The sequence below is a fragment of the Oncorhynchus mykiss genome, chromosome 30 (genome assembly GCF_013265735.2).
Source record: "Oncorhynchus mykiss isolate Arlee chromosome 30, USDA_OmykA_1.1, whole genome shotgun sequence".
In the NCBI taxonomy this organism is placed as follows: domain Eukaryota; kingdom Metazoa; phylum Chordata; class Actinopteri; order Salmoniformes; family Salmonidae; genus Oncorhynchus; species Oncorhynchus mykiss.
In genome coordinates, this window is record NC_050570.1 from 11,173,443 (window position 1) to 11,196,252 (window position 22,810).

Below are 22,810 nucleotides of genomic sequence, written 5' to 3' on the forward strand. Positions count from 1 at the left end.
GAGTGTTTTCTATCCACACATACTAATCATATGCATATACTATATTCCTGGCATGAGTAGCAGGACGTTGAAATGTTGCGCGATTTTTAACAAAAAGCTGCGAAATTTCGCAGCCTCTTTAACAGGCTTTTAGGACATCTACTTTGTGCATAACACAAGTAATTTTTCCAACAATTGTTTACAGGCAGATATTTTCACTTATAATTCATTGTATCACAATTCCAGTGGGTCAGAAGTTTACATACACCAAGTTGACTATGCCTTTAAACAGATTGGAAAATTCCAGAAAATGATGTCATGGCTTTAGAAGCTTCTGATAGGCTAATTGACATCATTTGAGTCAATTGGAGGTGTACCTGTGGAGGTATTTCAAGGAATACCTTCAAACCCAGTGCCTCTTTGCTTGACATCATAGGAAAATCCAAAGAAATCAGCCAAGACCTCAGAATAAAATGTAGACCTCCACAAGTCTTGTTCATCCTTGGGAGCAATTTTCAAACACCTGAAGGTACCACGTTCATTTGTACAAACAATAGTACGCAAGTATAAATACAATGGGACCACGCAGCCGTCATACCGCTCAGGAAGGAGATGCATTCTGTCCCCTAGAGATGAACGTACTTTGGTGCGAAAAGTGCAAATCAATCCCAGAACAACAGCAAAGGACATTGTGAAGATGCTGAAGGAAACAGGTACAGAATAATCTATATCCACAGTAAAATGAGTCCTATATCAATATAACCTCAAAGACCGCTCAGCAAGGAAGAAGCCACTGCTCCAAAACCGCCATAAAAAAGCTAGACTACAGTTTGCAACTGCACATGTGGACAAAGATGGATTTTTTGGATTAGTGTTCTCTGGTCTGATGAAACAAAAACGGAACTGTTTGGCCAAAATGACCATTGTTATGTTTGGAGGGAAAAGGGGGGAGGTTGCAAGCCAAAGAACAACATCCCAACCATTAAGCACGGGGGTGGCAGGAGGGACTGGTGCAATTCACAAAACAGATGGCATCATGAGGTAGGAAAATTATGTGGATATATTGGAGAAACATCTCAGACATCAGTCAGGAAGTTAATGCTTGGTCGCAAATGGGTCTTCCAAATGGACAATGATCCCAAGCATACTTCTAAAGTTGTGACAAAATGGCTTAAGGACAACAAAGTCGAGGTATTGGAGCGGCCATCACAAAACCTGACTCAGTTACACCACCTCTGTCAGGAGGAATGGGCCACAATTCACCCAACTTATTGTGGGAAGCTTGTGGAAGGCTACTATTATTCTGACATTTTACATTCTTAAAATGAAGTGGTGATCCTTACTGACCTAAAACAGGGAATTTTTACTCAGATTAAATGTCAGGAATTGTGAAAAACTGAGTTTAAATGTATTTGGCTGAGGTGTATGTAAACTTCTAACTTCAACTCTGTGTGTGTTTATATATATATATATATAACGTAAGTATATACATATTTCAAATACAAGTAATATAAATACTACCCATATCTGCCAACAGGATGGGCAATTTGCATATCCTGAAAATAATTGAACTGATAAATACATGAAAATGTATTGAATAGTCACCTACCAGGAAACATGGAGTCAGACGTCATAAGAGCTTTCAACAACGGGCTAGAAAATGGTAATAAAAACATTTAGATTTACCTCCCCCTAGATACAAGTAAATGGGAAACAAAACTGTACACGCTTATGTTCCTCTTCGTCATGAGTTGGATTTTTAGATAAACTCTGCATTGCGGTGGCTCAATGAGTTGACTGATAGTATGGAAGGATAGGGATAGCAGGGGGAGGATGGCGATAGAAGGTGCAAGAGAGAGAAAGGGGTTTCTGACTGGAAGACAGAATTCTGCCAGTTTCTCCATGTGACCCCGGTCTAGGCTGGCAGAGAAGTGAACTGCTGCCTAAACAGCACTGAACACTAACTGCAGCCTGGCTGGGATCTCTTGCTCTCTCGCCAGGCACACTCTGAGTCTCGCCACTCACTGACTTAGAGTGAGGGCAGTTGTGGAGAGGTTTATGCACACAAACACACACTGGGTGGAAACAGCTGTTCATTTGTTGCATGATGGATATTTGTCTCTCTAATGTCCTCGAGGAAACTCAGAATGAGCCTGGATGGTCATTAGTGTAACTATACCTGTGAAGTAAATACATATAGAAAATGGAGAGTGTGTCTGCATGCTTGTGTGCCTGCTTGCGTTTGAGAGTGTGTGTGTAAGAGAAGGGCTATATAAATACATTTGATTTGATTTGTGTCTGTGTGCGTGTGTGTCTGTTTGTGTGTCTTGGTTGTTTGTGTGAAATTGTCATATCTTTGCAGATGTGACAGCGAGTGGAAAATGACCCTGCTTCATTGCCATGCTGGTCCAGACATCACTGTAATGTGTGACCGGCATCATAACAGTGAGCCAAGACAGCGGTTGGGAGAGGAAGGGAGCAAAAATATCTCCTCATCATGCCAGGGGCAGTGGCATTAAAGTGCTGGTGTAGCTTTATTTTTCTGCTCGCTGTCATTTTATGTAACGAGCCCATTAAACCGGGTGGCGTCTAATTTGTCAACTCCCTCGCAAATGTGTGTTCGTCAACAAAATGGGGCGTGCACCAGCATTTGGTGTCATTGAAGGTCCTTTAAGATAACAAAAGAGCACGCACTGGCTTTGTGTCGCAAATCTGTATTGATAATAGAGTTGTGAGCCTTGGAGACAGGCGGCTAGCTTTCATCGACTTGGTAAAGCCCTGAATCCAGGTCATTTCTCCCCTTAAGTTTATTGACCTGGCTTTTCAAACAGATATTGCACTAACAAATGCTTTCATTTGTGTCACAAAATAATTGTTTTAAACCGATAAATCAGATTCTTCACTTCTTGTGTAAGGTTATGCCCAATCGATTTACGTCTAGTCTCTTTCACCCGCTAGTCTCTTTCAACCACTAGTCTCTTTCACCCGCTAGTCTCTTTCAACCGCTAGTCTCTTTCAACCGCTAGTCTCTTTCACCCGCTAGTCTCTTTCAACCGCTAGTCTCTTTCAACCGCTAGTCTCTTTCACCCGCTAGTCTCTTTCAACCGCTAGTCTCTTTCAACCGCTAGTCTCTTTCACCCGCTAGTCTCTTTCAACCGCTAGTCTCTTTCAACCGCTAGTCTCTTTCAACCGCTAGTCTCTTTCACCCGCTAGTCTCTTTCAACCGCTAGTCTCTTTCAACCGCTAGTCTCTTTCACCCGCTAGTCTCTTTCAACCGCTAGTCTCTTTCACCCGCTAGTCTCTTTCAACCGCTAGTCTCTTTCACCCGCTAGTCTCTTTCAACCGCTAGTCTCTTTCACCCGCTAGTCTCTTTCAACCGCTAGTCTCTTTCACCCCCTGACAACAAATTCTGACTTATTGAATAGACAATGCATTATCTTAGTGTTGGAAATGAATGTCTGGCAAACCATCCTTACATTGGCCGATTGCAGCAGTCATAACACAGTCCACACACTTATTCAGAAGTTGAATGACTAGTCATTCAGTCATTTACTAAGAATCTTACACTTTCTTCATATAGATCTGTAACATCTTGGAACCTACAAGATCACTAAGGGGGCTTTCTGTTGTACGCTTGTTTGGGGTTTTATTGGTGCAAAAAGTATTATTATCAGGGTCTCAGTTGTAGCTTCATGATGATTTTTTTGTATCTATTAAGCTAGTCTTACTGGGGGTTCGACATAACGAAAATTACAGACAGAAGACTTTAAAATGTACATATATTTAAAAACATGAACATGTAGTGTGTATATCTATCAGTGACACATACATGTCGGTACATGCACACAACAAGTAGGTCACATGGGGGAGAGGCGTTGTGCCGTGATGTGTTGCTTTATTTGTTTTTTGAAACCAGGTTTGCTGTTCACTTGCGCAATTTAAGATGGAGGAAGTTCCATTCACTCATGGCTCTGTATAATACTGTACGTTTACTTGAATTTGTTCTGGACCTGGGGACTGTGCAAAGACCCCTGGTAGCATGTCTGGTGAGGTACGTGTGTGTGTGTCAGTGCTGTTTGTAAGTTGACTATGCAAACAATTTGGAATTTCCAACACATTAATGTTTCTAATAAAAACAAGAAGTGACGCTGTCAGTCTTTGCTCAACTATTAGCCAAGAGAGACTGGCATCATGCATAGTATTAATATTAGCCCTCTGAATACAATGAAGAGCAAGACGTGCAGCTCTGTTCTGGGTCAGCTGCAACTTAACTAGGTCTTTCTTTGCAGCACTTGACCACATGACTGGACAATAATCAATAAAAGATCAAACTAGAGCCTGCCGTACATGCTTTGTGGAGTTTGGTGTCAAAAAGCAGAGCCTATTATGGACAGACCTCTCCCCATCTTTACAACCATTGAATCTACACTATATAGACAGAAGTATGTGGACACCCCTTCAAATTAGTGGATCCACCACCTGTTGCTGACAGATGTATATCATTGAGCACACAGCCATACAATCTCCATAGACAAACATTGTCAGTAGAATGGCCTTACTGAAGAGCACAGTGACATTCAACGTAGCACCGACATAGGATGCCACCTTTCCAACAAGTCAGTTCGTCAATGGTTTGCCCTGCTAGAGCTGCCCCGATCAACTGTAAGTGCTGTTATTATGAAGTGGAAACGTCTAGGAGCAATGACGGCTCAGCCGCGAAGTGGTACACAAGCTCACTGAATGGAACTGCCGAGTGCTGTAGTGCATAGCGTGTAAAAATCGTCTTTCCTCAGTTGCAATACTCACTACTGAGTTCCAAACTGCCACTCGAGCACCGCACACAAGCCTAAGATCACCATAAGCAATGCCAAGTGTCAGCTGGAGTGGTGTAAAGCTCGCCGCTATTGGACTCTGGTGCAGTGCGAACAAATTCTCTGGAGTGATGAATCAAGTTTCACAACTTGGCAGTCCTTCGAATGAATCTGGCTTTGGCGGATGTCAGGAGATTGCTACCTACCCCAATTCATAGTGCCAACTGTAAAGTTTGGTGGAGGAGGAATAATCGCTTGGGGCTGTTTTTTATTGTCGGGCTAGGTCCCTGTGTTCCAGTGAAGGGATATCGTAACACTACAGCATGCAATTACATTCTAGACGATTCTGTGCTTCCAACTTTGTGGCAACAGTTTGGGGAAGGCCCTTTCTTGTTCCAGCATGACAATGCCCCCATGAACAAAGCGAGGTCCAGACAGAAATGGTTAGTCGAGATCGGTGTGGAAGAACTTGACTGGCCTGCACAGAACACTGACCTCAACCCCATTGAACACCTTTTGGCTGAATCATTGACTGGGAGCCAGGCATAATTGCCACAACATCAGTGCCCGACCTCACTAATGCTCTTGTGACTAAATCAAGCAAGTACCCTCAGCAATGTTCCAACATCTAATGGAAAGTCACCCCAGAAGAGTTGAGGTTGTTATAGCAGCAACGGGAGGACCAACTCCATATGAATGACCACGGAATGAGATGTTGACGAACAGGCGTCCACATCTAGTGGTCATCTAGTGTATGTATTTTGACAGTTTAAATTACTTCGTTCTATCTGAGATTGTAGTCTCCTTAACTTGTTCAACAACCACACCATTCATTACCAGATTCAGCTGAGGTCTATAACTTAGGGAATGATTTGTACCAAATACAATGCTCTTAGTTTAAGAGATGTTCAGGACCAGTTTATTACTGGCCACCCATTCCAAAATTGTCTGCAACTCCTTGTTAATGGTTTCAGTAACTTCATTAGTTGTGGTTGCTAATGCGTATATGGTTAAATCATCAGCATACATGGACACAAATGCTTTGTTTGGTGCAGTGGCAGGTAATTGGTAAAAATAGAAAAGAGTAGAGGGCCTAGAGAGCTGCCCTGCAGTACACCACACTTTACATGTTTGAAATTAGAGAAGCTTCCAATAAAGAAAACCCTCTGTGTTCTATTAGATAGATATATCTGAATCCACAATATGGCATAGGCTGAAAAGCCATAATACATGGTCAATGATATCAAAGGCTGCACTGAAATGTATCTGTACAGCTCCCACAATCTTCTTATAAACATTTATTTTAACCAATCATCCAGTCATTTGTGTCAGTACATTACATGTTGAGTGCCCTTCTATATAAACATGCTGAAAGTCTGTTGTTAATTTGTTTACAAAGAAATAGCATTGTATTTGGTCAAACACAATTGTTTTTGATAGGTCTGCTGTTAGAACCAGTAAAGGCTGCTTTACCACTCTTGGGTAGCGCAGTGGCTTTGGCTTCCCTCCAGGCCTGAGGACAACTAATTTCCTCAAGGCTCAGATTGAAGATATGACAAATAGGAGTGGCACTAGAGTTAGCTACCATCCTCAGTAGCTTTCCGTCTATGTTGTCAATACCATGAGGTTTGTCATTATTGATAGATAATTATTTTATCTCCCACACTAACTTTTCAAAATGTTAACTTACAATGCTTTTCTTTCGTTATAGTTTTTTTCCTGCATTAGTACAATGTCTCATTGTTCATTTAAAAAAAAATATTCGGCAAGTCGGTTAAGAACAAATTCTTATTTACAATGAAGGCTAAACCGGCCAAACACAGACGACGCTGTGCGCCGCCCTATGGGACTCCCAATCACAGCCAGTCGTAACTCCCTGGTTCGAATCCATGCTGTGTCAGTAGTGAGGCCTCTAGCACTGAGATGAAGTGCCTTAGACCGCTGCTGTGACAATGTTGCGTTAGGAGGTAGGTGAAGGAGTCATGCGCAGGAGAGCAGAGATGTCTGAGATGCGTACTTTTAATAGGGAAGTCCACCAAATACAAGTATGGCACAATCCAAAAGTCAAACGCCCTCGACAACAGAGACACCCGTTACTCACGCAAGGAGGAACAAACAAAGCTCCTAAATAACACACTCTTATTCAATGCGTGAAACAGAAAATAGGGCAAAACCTCACCGAGCTACATCACAAAATAAAACAACCCCGCACAAACCTAGGCAGGCAACAGGGTAAATATATACACACAGAAATGAAGGCAAATGAAACCAGGTGTGAAATAACCAAAGACAAAACAAACAGAAAAGGAAAAAAGGATCGGTGATGGCTAGTAGGCCAGCGTCGCCGAGCGCCGCCCGAACAGGGAGAGGAACTACCTTCGGTGGAAGTCGTGACAGCTGCACCACTCTGGAGCCCCTTGTTGTTGGCATTTCCTGCTTAAGTCTGCCCATTTTGCCAATGAAATCATAATTAAAATGATTGGCAACATCAAATGGTTTTGTGATGAATAAGCCATCATTTTCCCTACATTATTTATGTTATTGAACTTAACTTCATAATACGGTTTCTGCTTCTTTTTGTTGAGTTTAGTCTCATCATTTCTACATCTGTAGGAATTCAGCCAATCAGATGTGCAGCCAGACGTATTAGCCACTCCTTTTTGTTGAGTTTAGTCTCATAATTTCTACATCTGTAAGAATTCAGCCAATCAGATGTGCAGCCAGACGTATTAGCCACTCCTTTTTGCCCCATCTCTTTCAACCATACAGTTTTTCAATTCCTCAACTATCCATGGGGCCTTAACAGTTCTAACAGTCAGTTTCTTAACAGGTGCATGTTTATCAATAATTGGAAGAAGTAATGTCATAAATGCATCAAGTGCAGCATCTGTATGGCCCTTACTGTTCACATCAAACCAACAAATATTTTTAACATTATCCACATAAGAATCACAGCAAAATATTTTATATGATCTCTTATACACTATTTTAGGCCCAGAATATGGAATGTTGTATTTCCTGGATATAGCCACTATATTGTGATCACTGCATCTAAATGTGTATGGATACCGCTATAGAACAAATTTAGAACAAAGAGTGCTGTGTACAGTTGAAGTCGGAAGTTTACATACACCTTAGCCAATTACATTTAAATTCAGTTTTCACAATTCCTGACATTTAATCAGAGTAAAAATTCCCTGTCTTAAGTCAGTTAGGATCAACATTTTATTTTAAGAATGTGAAATGTCAGAATAATAGTAGAGAGAATGATTTATTTCAGCTTTTATTTCCCTTCTGACTCATTCCCAGTGGGTCAGAAGTTTACATATACTCAATTAGTATTTGGTAGCAATGCCTTTCACTTTAACTTGGGTCAAACGTTTGGGTCAAATGTTCCGGGTAGCCTTCCACCAGCTTCCCACAATAAGTTGGGTGAATTTTGGCCCATTCCTCCTGGCAGAGCTGGTGTAACTGAGTCAGGTTTGTAGTCCTCCTTGCTCGCACATGCTTTTTCAGTTCTGCCCACACATGTTCTATGGGATTGAGGTCAGGGCTTTGTGATGGCCACTCCATTACCTTGACTTTGTTGTCCTTAAGCCATTTTGCCACAACTTTGGAAGTATGCTTGGGGTCGTTGTCCATCTGGAAGACCCATTTGCGACCAAGCTTTAACTTCCTGACTGATGTCTTGAGATGATGCTTCAGTATATCCACATAATATTCCTACCTCATGATGCCATCTATTTTGTGAGGTCCACCAGTCCCTCCTGCGGCAAAGCACCCCCATAACATGATGCTGCCACCCCTGTGCCTCATGGTTGGGATGGTGTTCTTCGGCTTGCAACCTCCCCCTTTTTTCTCCAAACATAACGATGGTCGTTATGGCCAAACAGTTCTATTTTTGTTTCATCAGACCAGAGGACGTTTCTCCAAAAAGTACGATCTTTGTCCCAATGTGCAGTTGAAAACTGTAATCTAGCTTTTTTTATGGAGGTTTTGTAGCAGTGGCTTCTTCCTTGCTGGTCGGCCTTTCAGGTAATGTAGATATAGGACTCGTTTTACTCTGGATATAGATACGTTTGTACCTGTTTCCTCCAGCATCTTCACAAGGTCTTTTAATGTTGTTCTGGAATTGATTTGCACTTTTCGCACACAAGTACATTCATCTCTAGAAGACAGAACGCGTCTCCTTCCTGAGTGGTATGACGTCTGCGTGGTCCCATGGTGTTTAGACTTGCATACTATTGTTTGTACAGATGAACGTGGGTACCTTCAGTCATTTTGAAATTGCTCCCAAGGATGAACCAGACATGGAGGTCTACCATTTTTTCTGAGGTCATGGCTGATTTCTTTTCATTTTCCCATGATGACAAGCAAAGTGGCACTGAGTTTGAAGGTAGGCCTTGAAATACATCCACAGGTACACCTCCAATTGACTCAAATGATGTCAATTAGCCTATCAGATCTGTTAAAGGCACAGTCAACTTAATGTATGTACACTTCTGACCCATTGTAGTTGTGATACAGTGAATTATAAGTGAAATAAACAATTGTTGGTAAAATTACTTGTCATGCACAAAATAGATGCCCTAACTGACTTGCCAAAAGTAAGACATTTGTGGAGTGGTTGAAAAACAAGTTTTAATGACTCCAACCTAAGTGTATGTGAACTTCCGACTTCAACTGTATGTGGTGTTGAGGGGCAATGGGGGTGTTTGTGCTGGAGAATGCAACTTCATTACACTTGTATTGAGAAAGCTTAATAGACAGAGTTGATCTGTGTCATGCAGTGTAGGGCTTCATTAAGCCTCCTCTGCCATGCTGTGGCTGCGTTTACACTGCACTTCCCACAGTTCTGCATTTGCACCACACATACCAAAGTCCGTAGGGGTGATGGATAGGGCCCCACAGCTCCTAGTGGAGTAATAGCCTCTTAAACACACACACACACACACACACACACACACACACACACACACACACACACACACACACACACACACACACACACACACATCACACTCCGTAGGGGTGATGGCTAGGGCCCCACAGCTCCTAGTGGAGTAATGCACAATTGTGTTCTGCATCACCCACTTAGTATGATATGTTATATCCTTTTTTGGGTTTGTCAACAAAATGGGTCACAGGCCAGCATTTGGTGTCATTGAAGGTCCTTTCAGATAACACAAGAGAACACACTGGCTTGGGTGGCAAGTCTGTATTGATAATAGAGTTTGCATTATTGGAAATTGATGGAAATTGATGTAAAAAATGTATCACTAGCCACTTTAAACAATGCTACTTAATATAATGTTTACATACCCTACATTACTCATCTCATATGTATATACTGTACTCGATACCATCTACTGCATCTTGCCTATGCCGTTCTGTACCATCACTCATTCATATATCTTTCTGTACATATTCTTTATCCCTTTACACTTGTGTGTATAAGGTAATAGTTGTGGAATTGTTAAGTTAGATTACCTGTTGGTAATTACTGCATTGTTGTAACTAGAAGCACAAGCATTTCACTACACTCGCATTAACATCTGCTAACCATGTGTATGTGACATATAAAATTTGATTTGATTTTGAGTTGTGAGCTTTGGAGACATGCTGCTACTGTAGCTTTCATCGACTTGGTAAAGCCCTGAATCGAGGTCATTCCTCCCACTAAGTTAATAGACTTGCTTTTTGAAATATATTTTACACTAATAAATTGCTTTCATTTGTGGCCCAAAATACATTTGTGTTTGTGGTGATTTAAACTGATACATCCTTTCCAATAGTACAGTCTTACTGATTCCCCCATTTTTGTGTAAGCTTCAGCTAGTAGCCTAGCGGTAAAAGAGGTGAGCCAGCAACTGGAGGGTTACCAGTTCGAATCCCTGGTCAAAGAAGTGAGACGCAAAGAAGTGAGCTAGTAACCGGAGGGTTGCTGGTGTGAAATCCTAGATACCATATCCTGCTGTTGTGCTCTTGAGCAAGGCACTTAATCCCCCACAACAGCAGCGCCCAGTGTGGCAGCCTCCTGCACCTCTCCTAAACCTGTGTATGTACACTGAGTATACCAACAATTAAGAACACCTTTCTAATATTGAGTTGCAACCCCCTTTTGTCCTCACAACAGTCTCAAATTGTCAGGGCATGGACTGTACAAGGTGTTGAACGTGTTCCACAGGGATGCTGGCCAATGTTGACTCCAATGCTTCCCACAGTTGTGTCAAGTTGGCTGGATGTCCTTTGAGTGGTGGACCATCCTTGATACACACAGGTAACTGTTGAATGTGAAAAACACGGCAGGGTTGCAGTTCTTGACACAAATCGGGGGCACCTGCTTGGCACCTACTACCATACCCCGTTCAAAGGCACTTAAATCTTTGGTCTTGCCCATTCACCCTCTGAATGGCACACATACACAATCCATGTCTCAGTTGTCTCAAGGCCTAACAATCCTTCATTAACCTGTCTCCTCCCCTTCATTTAGACTGATTGAAATGACATCAATAACGGATCATAGCTTTCACCTGGTCAGTCTATGTCATGGAAATAGCAGGTGTTCTTAATGTTTTGTATACTCAGTGTTAGTATTTCGGAGGGCTTAGGTTAATAGCGGAAGTCAAATTTCAGTTGGACCTTGTGTGTAATTGACCAATAAAGTGATCTCCATCTTAATTGCTCTTGGTACTGATTCTAAATGAGCAAGTCAATCTCAAATGGATTTGGCACATTGCCTACTTTAATACATTTATCAGATATGACCCAAATATAGCTTGTGTTTTTCAGAACACTGCTGGTAATTTTGCACATGGAGCATTTCTTTATAGCGGAGGCTCAATTCAATTTCCAATTCCTGAGAACATCTGACCACAGAACCCTGCCACCAGCAGGGCCTGGGGTCTTGAATTCTCTCCGGTGAAATTACCCTACATTGACTGACTCTACAGTCTTGCTTGACAGGTCATCTTTTTCCAGAGGCAGCGTGGTGAAAAAAGCTGCTCATTCTATTACCTTCAGGTCCATGTCACAACCTTTCAAATGCTCTGGTCCCTCCACTTTATTAGGTTAGGGAACATTATTTTAATGCAGGTGTCCATTTTCTCTCAGGTGTATTAAAGTTCCCTAACCTTTGTTTCCTTCTGACCGTCTCAGTAAGCTGGAAGTTAATCAAGTCCAGTCACAAGGACATGGGTAAGACAAATCTCTTCCAACAGCATTTTATACAGATGGACATTGTGAATGATCAACTGCATTTTATACAGATGGACATTGTGAATGATCAACAGCATTTTATACAGATGGACATTGTGAATGATCAACTGCATTTTATACAGATGGACATTGTGAATGATCAACAGCATTTTATACAGATGGACATTGTGAATGATCAACAGCATTTTATACAGATGGACATTGTGTATGATCAACTGCATTTTATACAGATGGACATTGTGAATGATCAACTGCATTTTTTTACAGATGGACATTGTGAATGATCAACAGCATTTTATACAGATGGACATTGTGAATGATCAACAGCATTTTATACAGATGGACATTGTGAATGATCAACTGCATTTTATACAGATGGACATTGTGAATGATCAACAGCATTTTATACAGATGGACATTGTGAATCATCAACTGCATTTTATACAGATGGACATTGTGAATGATCAACAGCATTTTATACAGATGGACATTGTGAATGATCAACAGCATTTTATACAGATGGACATTGTGAATGATCAACTGCATTTTATACAGATGGACATTGTGAATGATCTACTGCATTTTATACAGATGGACATTGTGAATGATCTACTGCATTTTATACAGATGGACATTGTGAATGATCAACTGCATTTCCAATGTATTTAACTGAAATTGATAATCATAGCTTCCTGTGTGTCTTATTGTGAATTAGTGGGATTTGATTATGCCTAATCAAGTTACTTAATAAGAGAAGAGCCTATCTTCTATGTAAAACTACCTCATCCCCTGACAACAGATTTAAACAGATTTAGATTTATTTTACCTTTATTTACACAGGTTTTTCTCATTGAGATAACATCTATTTTCCAAGAGAGACCTGGTCCAATAACAGCAGGGGGAACAACGTTTCAGACAAAACAACTTACATACACAATATTAAACAGAACTATAAACACACATACAGTACAACAAACAATTTACATTAAAAACACAAACATATTGACTAAAAACAGCTGGCCTAAAAACAATTACACTCTTCTATGATATATACGTCAATCAAGTGTTTAAGAAGTACACCATGCTCAACCATACGATCTACAAGACACTCTTCTTTAAGAAGTACACCATGCTCAACCATACGATCTACAAGACACTCTTCTTTAAGAAGTACACCATGCTCAACCATCTGATCAACAATACACTCTTCTTTAAGAAGTACACCATGCTCAACCATCCGATCAACAAGACACTTCTTTAAGAAGTACACCATGCTCAACCATACGATCAACAAGACACTCTTCTTTAAGAAGTACACCATGCTCAACCATACGATCTACAAGACACTCTTCTTTAAGAAGTACACCATGCTCAACCATCCGATCAACAAGACACTCTTCTTTAAGAAGTACACCATGCTCAACCATCCGATCAACAAGACACTCTTCTTTAAGAAGTACACCATGCTCAACCATCCGATCAACAAGACACTCTTCTTTAAGAAGTATGCCATGCTCAACCTTCCGATCAACAAGACACTCTTCTTTAAGAAGTACGCCATGCTCAACCATACGATCTACAAGACACTCTTCTTTAAGAAGTACACCATGCTCAACCATACGATCTACAAGACACTCTTCTTTAAGAAGTACGCCATGCTCAACCATACGATCAACCAGACACTCTTCTTTAAGAAATACCACCACCATTTTATTCATCCGGGATGCATAAGCAACATTCTCATAGCCTACCTTCTCTCCTACGGCGACCAGAAACTCAACGGTGACAGTAGCTTCAGTAACACACCTAAAGCCGTGCCGAAGTGACAGGGACAGCATCCCCATTCGGGCTGCCATCCGCGCCAAAATCAGGGTCATTTCAATACGGAAAACAAAATACTTAATTCTACCACAACAAAAATAATAACCATAATCATGCACAGAAGAAAACCAAAAAAATGCCACCAAGAAATAGCAAACCAAAAGAAAGTTGTGAATATCTAACTCTCCACAACACACGCACTCCTTCACTCAAACAATTCCCAGCATGCACCAAACACTCCCAGCATGCAGAGAGAGAGAGAGAGAGAGAGAGGATGGGAGGTAGGGACTATAAGTGTATTTTAGGAGGTGAAGCCACATCTTGAATTTCCACACTGTCTGATCTGGACACTTTTTTAATGAAGGCTAGAAAAAAGGATGAGTCTGGTGTGGTTCTGTCACTATGAGATGAAAGGATGAGTCTGGTGTGGTTCTCTCACTATGAGATGAAAGGATGAGTCTGGTGTGGTTCTCTCACTATGAGATGAAAGGATGAGTCTGGTGTGGTTCTCTCACTATGAGATGAAAGGATGAGTCTGGTGTGGTTCTCTCACTATGAGATGAAAGGATGAGTCTGGTGTGGTTCTCTCACTATGATATGAAAGGATGAGTCTGGTGTGGTTCTCTCACTATGATATGAAAGGATGAGTCTGGTGTGGTTCTCTCACTATGAGATGAAAGGATGAGTCTGATGTGGTTCTCTCACTATGAGATATGTTAGTAGATGATGGTTTGCTAGAGTGTAGACTACCTGTGTTGCTGCTGCCCTGACACACACGTGCAACTCCCGACTGAAGAAGGGGTGGACATGGGTCGGAGGGTCGGAGATGCAACCACTCCTCTCTATGTCTTTCTGCCTCTCTCTGCTGCGTGTAGTCCAACCAGACCGAGAATTGATGATGATGTAAATCAAGTGTCATCAAGTGTTAATCAATTGGTATGCTGCTGGGGCAGTACTGTTGATATTTAAACTACGGTGCTCAGGCACAGGTAGACCCCTATCTGTACCACAAGGTTTAATTTCCAGTTTTTACGACTACAAACTGGCGAGCTCTATGGCCACAACCATCTGTGACAATCCTAAAGAGAGAAAGAATGCATTGAGTACAAAACTGTGGGTACATTAGAGACCATTTTCTCTGGCACGCTCAATTCTGTTAGCATATCTTTCAAGTCTAATGTGACAAAAAAAATATTGGAGAATCTAAGGCTGGTGAATGTTTTGAAAGACTTTGCAAACCCTGGAGGTTAGGAATCTGGGCTAGTATCCATACTGTTTCACTCTAGCAAAACACAGAACACAGAATTGGTCTTGACATGACCCTTAAAAACAATGTGCACACACAAACCATTGATGATAAAATGATTTTATTATTTTATAATGCTTGAAGAATTTAAAAATGTATATAGAAAACAAGGGAAAGAATGAAAATGAATTTCAGAAAATATTTTTCAAATTGCAGAGGTCACTTCTTAGCAAGGAAAACGTCAGGAACTGAAAAAAGACCCAACAAAAAGTATCACTGTTAGAATCATGTAATACTGTGTCAAACAAACTTCACTTATCAGTTGTAACATTCTCCTCTCTTACCTATGCATTCTGACTTCATTTTTTTGCGCACAAGGGGTTTCAAGACTTTAGCCAAACGATTTTTCCCAGCTGCAAATATAGAGACTTCTGAGAGAGAGAGAGAGAGAGAGAGAGAGAGAGAGAGAGAGAGAGAGAGAGAGAGAGAGAATGATCCAAAACAAACATCAGCCATGTATCCTAAAATAGACTTGAGTAAACATCAAACAGTTCTATTCCAATTGAGTACCAGACCCTATAGTCTGTCTGTCTGTCTGTCTGTCTGTCTGTCTGTCTGTCTGTCTGTCTGTCTGTCTGTCTGTCTGTCTGTCTGTCTGTCTGTCTGTCTGTCTGTCTGTCTGTCTGTTTTACCTTTGCATTTTACTGGCTGTTGATCATACGGGTCCTTGCTCTTTAGCCCTGATGCAGTGAAAATAGAGTAATCTAAGGACAGAAAGGAATATACATGAATGGAGATTTGATAGGACAACAACATACAGCAATAAAAGTTTAGTTAAGGCCTATAAGCTGTTTCAATGCACTAGAGGAGTACTGTGTTAATAAACTGCAGTCACACATAACTCAGTACCTTAGTGAGATACAATGCTGTTACTTAAATGTAGTAGTTTTATTAGCCTTCCCATGAGGATTAAGATGGCGTCGTCTGAGTACAATGTGATGCTAAACCACCCTGAAGAAGGCTGTGTACGCCATCCCTGATGCAGTTCAAATGTATTTAATTTTACTTATTTTAATTTATGGGATTTACGCACCAACCTAACTTTTGGGAGAGAGCAATGGTGCTCTTCGCTATTAAACCACAGAGAATGAAATGTTTTCTGTTCGAGTCCCCTGTCACTTTGCCTGGTCCTACCTATACACTGTGGTTGTCTGGTCTGTTTGCTTGTCCCTTCCTGATTCTCTACACTGTCCAGGTGATCCTGAAGGGCCTTCTCATTCCTCAGCCTGCGCTGCTCTTCTTTAGACTCTTTGGCCATGTCTTTATCTCTCCTATCCTTCTGACCAGGCCCCCGTCTCCCCTCTTCCACCATCCTCTCATATTTTTCCATAATGAGCTCTGCATCTGTCTTTGGCTCTGTCACTTTGTCATTCCCATCTTTCTTTTGGACAATCTCACTTTTATTACTCACTTTGGCCTGCTGAACCGGGGGGACCTTGGCCATGCCTGAGAGACAGAGAGACAGAGAGACAGAGAGACAGAGAGACAGAGAGACAGACAGACAGACAGAAAGACAGACAGACAGACAGACAGAGAGACAGAGAGACAGAGATAGATAGAGGAAAACAGTGAACACGTGTGTGTGCGTGCGTACGCGTTTAAGAGAGAGAAAGAGAGAGATAGAGACAGAGTGAGAGATATATAGAAAGAAAGAAAATGATCCAAAACAAACATCAGCCATGTTTCCTAAAATAGACTTGAGTAAACATCAAACAGTTCTATTCCAATTGAGTACCAGAGACTATAGTGTGCTTGTGTGCTCTGTCTGTGTCTGTCTGTCTGTCTGTCTGTCTGTCTGTCTGTCTGTCTGTCTGTCTGTCTGTCTGTCTGTCTGTCTGTCTGTCTGTCTGTCTGTCTGTCTGTCATCCTTTTTACCGACACCTCACTGTGCCATCAAATACTTTGGGAAAAGTCTGTCCCTCTCTATCCCCCTTCATGTTTTACCTTTGCATTTCACTGGCTGTTGATCATACGGGTCCTTGCTCTTTAGCCCTGATGCAGTGAAAATAGAGTAATCTAAGGACAAAAAGGAATATACATGAATGGAGATTTGATAGGACAACAACACACAGCAATAAAAGTATAGTTCAGGCCTATAAGCTGTTTCAATGCACTAGAGGAGTACTGTGTTAATAAACTGCAGTCACACATAACTCACTACCTTAGTGAGATACACTGATGTTACTTAAATGTAATAGTTTTATTAGCCTCCCCATGAGGATTAAGATGGCGTCGTCTGAGTACAATGTGATGCTAAACCACCCTGAAGAAGGCTGCAAAGCCGAAACATCTGATGCAGTTCAAATGTATTTATTTTTACTTATTTTAATTTACGGGTTTTACGCACCACCATAACTTTTGGGAGAGAGAAATGGTGCTCTTCGCTATTAAACCACAGAGAATGAAATGTTTTCTGTTCGAGTCCCCTGTCACTTTGCCTGGTCCTACCTATACACTGTGGTTGTCTGGTGTGTTTGCTTGTCCCTTCCTGATTCTCTACACTGTCCAGGTGGTCCTGAAGGGCCTTCTCATTCCTCAGCCTGCGCTGCTCTTCTTTAGACTCTTTGTCCATGTCTTCATCTCTCCTATCCTTCTGACCAGGCCCCCGTCTCCCCTCTTCCACCATCCTCTCATATTTTTCCATAATGAGCTCTGCATCTGTCTTTGGCTCTGTCACTTTGTCATTCCCATCTTTCTTTTGGACAATCTCACTTTTATTACTCACTTTGGCCTGCTGAACCGGAGGGGCCTTGGCCATGCCTGAGAAAGAGAGACAGAGAGACAGAGAGAAAGAGAGAAAGAGAGACAGAGAGACAGAGAGACAGAGAGACAGAGAGACAGAGAGACAGACAGACAGACAGACAGACAGACAGACAGACAGACAGACAGACAGACAGACAGACAGAGGGGATTGGAAATAAACATAATCTCTGTTATTTAGAGCCTAGTGTGTCTCAGTTGGTATTTCATGGTGCTTGCAACACCAGGGTTGTGTTTTCGATTCCCACGGGGGGGACAGTATAGTCGCTCTGAATAAGATCATCTGATCTATGACTAAAATGTAAATGTTAAATGTAAAAAGACAGCTCTACTGGTTATAGCATGGTCCTCCAACCCTCCTGACCTTTACACTTAGCTGGCTGTTCCTGACGAGACCTCTGAAGGACCTCTATCTCTGTCTTCTCTTGGTTCATTCCCCCACTTGTCAGGTCATTTTCACCTTTGACCTTTACTGGCTGATATGTCTGACGGTTCTGAGTCTTTCCCTCTGCTACAGCCCTCTGCTCTTGGTTTATCTTTCCAATCTTTTCTCTTGAGACCTCTCCATCAATCCTATCTGTATTCGGTAATGGTGTAACTGTGTAATCTTTGTTTTGTCTTTTCTTCTCATTGTCCTCTTTCCACTTTTGCCATACTTCTTCAGTTATGAATTCATCATCACTATCATAGTCACTCTCTGACCAGTCTGTGTCGATGTCCAGGTCCTGTTCACCTTTGACCTTTGTTGCCTGGTCTGTCTGAGTCTTTCCTCCAGCTGCGGCAAACACAGACAAGAGAAAAGAGGAACAGATATAGACAGATATAACAGATATATAACAGATACAACAAAGAGACACAGCTTTCAAGCTAGCTAAGCACTCATCATTGCATCATTATGGTAATTCTAGACTTTTTCACCTTTGCACACTGCTGGCTGGTCCTCCTGAGGTTTCAGAGTCTTTGACTCAGTTGCAGTAACCATGGAGACATCTGACAAGATAAAGTCAAATTACTGGTGTTAATATCTAAAGGAGTGTGTTTGATAATAATACCTTAAAAACTAAAAGATGTACAGTGTTGACGATGATTTCATACTGAACATGCTTTCAAATGAACTAAACTCAATGTAGTTTACTAGACAAGTTGTAGGACAGTTTGAATATCAATGGTCCAACATATCAATATATTCATGTAGTAGGCTGCAATCCAAATATGAATGTGTGACTACCATAGACGTAATGGTTTCAGTGTACAAAATAACTGTAAACTAAGATGACAAGAAAATCAAAATATATATTATCCACTGGACACAGACGTCAGTTTAACGTCTAGTTTTAATTTATATTTGATTCAGTTGACAACTAATGTGAAATAAACAAAATGTAAACCATATAATTGGATTTAGATGAAAAGTTGTGTGGAAAAAAACATCCTGAAATTCCTTTACATTGATGATGTTTTGCAAATCCAAGTAGTTTTCCATATTGATTCAATGTCAGAAAATAGATACTTTTTTTGTGGAAAGAAGGGTGATTCAACCAGTTTGTGGGTAGTGGGTCTTATGTGACACAACAATTCATAATGCTGCACCCATCCTCTTTCTTACCTTTGCACTGCTGGGTCTGCTGAGTCTGAGCACCAGCTGAAAAGATGGATAAATCTTTCGGGGGAGAGAGGTGGGCAAGAGGAAAGATTGATAAACATACTGAGGGAATTCATGCTCACTTCACAATCTGAACTTCTCCTTATCATCTAGTGGTCTCTCTCTCTCTCTCTCTCTCTCTCTCTCTCTCTCTCTCTCTCTCTCTCTCTCTCTCTCTCTCTCTCTCTGTCTCTCTCTCTCTCTCTCTCTCTCTCTCTCTCTCTCTCTCTCTCTCTCTCTCTCTCTCTCTCTCTCTCTCTCTCTCTCTCACCTTTGCATTTTGCTGGCTCGTCCTTTTTCTTCTCTTGGTTTATGATGTCTCTCTCAGCTGTATTTGCATCATGTTGGACTTGTGTACACACTTTCTTTTCCTCAATGTCCACGCTCCACTTTGTCCATTCGTCTTTACCTATGAACTCATTGTCACTATCCATTGTTCCCTCACTGTCATAGTCACTCTCTGACCAGTCAATGTCCAGGTCCTGTTCACCTTTGACCTTTGCTGCCTGGTCTGTCTGAGTGTTCTGAGTCTGTCCTCCAGCTGCAGCAAACACAGACAAGAGAAGAGAGAGAAAGTACATTACTAGACAGACATAACACCTTGAACATGCTTTCAAACTAGCTCAGCACACATCATTTTAAAAATGTGCTTCAATTCAGACGTAAATAAATGGTGTCTTTTAACCTTTGCACTTTGCTGGCTGGTCCGCGCGAGGGTCCTGAGTCTTAACCTCCTCCTCAGCTAAGATGGAGAAATCTGTTTTCTCAAGGGTGTGGTCTGTAATGTCTTCATGACGCATCTCTTTGTCTTTCTTGATGTTTGTTTTCTCACTCTTGTCATCACTGCTATCTGTGGTTTCCTCGTCACTCTTCTCTGTCTTTCTCTTACTTTGGAGGTCATCTGTCTGTTCTTCATCCTTCTCTTTCTTTTCTTCCATTTGGTGAATTTCCTTTACTTCACTGTCACTTTCTATTACTTCCTCAATCTCACTGTTGTCACTCTCTAACCAGTCTATGTCCCGGTCGTTTTCACCCTTGACCTTATCCCTTGCTGCAACAAACCCAGAGAGATCTAACACGAGGAGGAAAAGGAGTGTCATTAAAGGGACTTTCACGCAATGAGAACACAAAGCCATAATGACTTGAACATGGTTTCAAACACACTCAGCACTCATCGCTGGATCCATATACACTGCAACTCCAAATAAGGGCCTTGTAATATTTGCACTTTGAAAATATTCTGCAGTTGAGAAATACATGTATGCCCTCAATCACCCAAACTCATTCTTACCTTTGCACTGTGAATGTGTGACCTGAGCACCAGCTGAAAGTATGGATAAATCTGGGAACGGGGGAAGTAGGAGAGAGAAAATATATACATGTAAGTGAGGGCTTCAAGTGAGGGTTTCAGTGAGGGTGTTTCAGACCACCTTACATTCTGAACTTCCAACACAGTTATTGTTCTACATATCACCTTTATTTTTTTAGAATCCTCTCTATATCTCTCCATCTTTGTTTACCTTTGTACGTTGTTCTCTGGTTCTCCTGAATGACCTCTTTCTTTTCATCTCCATCTTTCTCATCCTTCTCTGAGTTTATTCTGTGTCTTTGAAAAGCAACACTATCTGTCGTTTCTCCACCAATCTCATTAGTATTCCCATCTGTCTGGAGTTGTGGAAGATCTTTCTCTTCATCCGTTGGGTATATCTCTTCACTCATGAACTCATCGTCACTGCAACTGTAGTCAGTCTCTGGCCAGTCTACATTAATGTCCAGGTCCTTTTCACCTTTGACATTTGCTGAGTCCTGAGTCTTTCCTCCGGCTGCAGCAAACACAGACAAATCTGATAAGAAAAGAGAGAGAATGGACATTAATACACACAGAAAAACAGAAATAAGAGAAGCGCCTTGAACATACTAATAAACTATCTCAGCATTCAACATTGTATCAATATGTTATAATCCAGGTCCCAGTTTCCCAAAAGCATCATAAGGATATGTTAATCATTAGAACCTTCATAGGAGCATTGTTAAATCTCAGAGCTGTTTCCCAAAACCATAATTAGTCAAGTTGCAGTTGAAAATGCTGCCTCAGACCACTCGTAGTTCAGCTAAGTGCTTTGTTAAATGCTTTTTTTGCCCTTCCGCATCACCTTCTATGCAGAAGATCTCCCCTAAACATAGAAACAAGACGTTTATCTGTCTCTCTGTGACTAACGATAACTTCGGCATGAAGTTGACTACAAATAAACAGTTGTCAATGTCTTGGCAATTCAACAAGCAAAGTTCAGTAGGCTACACAGGCCTGTATTTCAATCATATTAAAATATATTTAATCTTCAGTCAATTGACTTCTATTTGTAGACTTTACGGTCTGTCATTTTTGCCTCAATATATATTTCATGATGTTTAACTCCATGTGCTAAATGAATCTGTGATTTAGTGCATTTTTATAGGGTAAGCATCAGAAAAAGCCGCCTCAATATTTTGCAGCCTTGAGGTAGTAATAGCGTTCTGGGAGCTGATCCGTCATCAGTACTGTGGAATAATTCTAATGTTAAGGTAAGATTTGAATGGAGAAATCTGATCAAAGAGCAGCCCTGCCTTTCTTTCAATCAATATCGACACCTTCTCCAACAATGCACTTAGTGAACGTTCTCTCTGCGTGGTGTTTTGTTGAAACGCATGTGACATCTTCGGCCGTTATAAGAAAGCTGCATCACTTAAACACTAGTAAGCTTCAGTTCCATCGCTATCGGAAAACCGGGCTTTGGTCTTTACCTTTACACTTTGCTGGCTGCTCCTCCTGAGGTTTCAGAGTCTTTGACTCAGCTGCAGCAACCAAGGAGACATCTATGAAGAAATAAGAACATTAAGGATATTAATACCAACAGTGGGGGAGGGGGGTGCAGTTGTATAACACTTTCAATGTACAAAAGAACTGTAAACTAAGATGACCTTTGCACTGGGTCTGTTTGACCTCAGCACCAGCCAAGAAGATGGAGGAATCTGGAGGAGAGGGAGGTGGTATACAGACAGTGTAAGTGAAAGTGTTGAAACTACCCTCACATATCACACTTTATTCTCTGTCTATCCCCTTTTTACCTTTGAGCTTTGCTGGTTGATTCTTTTCAGGGTCCTGAATCTTAACCTCCTCAGCAATAGAGATGGAGTAATCTGACATTTGAATAAAATGGTGTGTGAAAATGTGGGTGAAAAGGTAAGTGTTAATGATTTCATGGGAGTTTCCTACAATTACAAAACATTAGTGAT

The 22,810-nt window shown here is 41.2% G+C and overlaps 1 protein-coding gene across 1 annotated transcript; it reads right to left on the reverse strand.

Moving 5' to 3' along the window:
- Positions 1–15,183: 15,183 nt before the first annotated feature.
- Positions 15,184–22,721, reverse strand: LOC110522735 (myb-like protein X). The gene is made up of 13 exons (XM_036968574.1): positions 22,643–22,721; positions 22,496–22,546; positions 22,319–22,390; positions 21,058–21,381; positions 20,829–20,879; positions 20,223–20,609; positions 19,809–20,078; positions 19,502–19,555; positions 18,814–18,885; positions 18,260–18,670; positions 16,547–16,581; positions 15,768–15,839; positions 15,184–15,506 (listed from the first exon to the last, which is right to left on the reverse strand). The coding sequence occupies exons 1-12, from the start codon at positions 22,719–22,721 to the stop codon at positions 15,810–15,812; spliced, it is 1,836 nt and encodes a 611-aa protein (XP_036824469.1). The 3' UTR covers positions 15,184–15,506; positions 15,768–15,809.
- Positions 22,722–22,810: the final 89 nt, after the last annotated feature.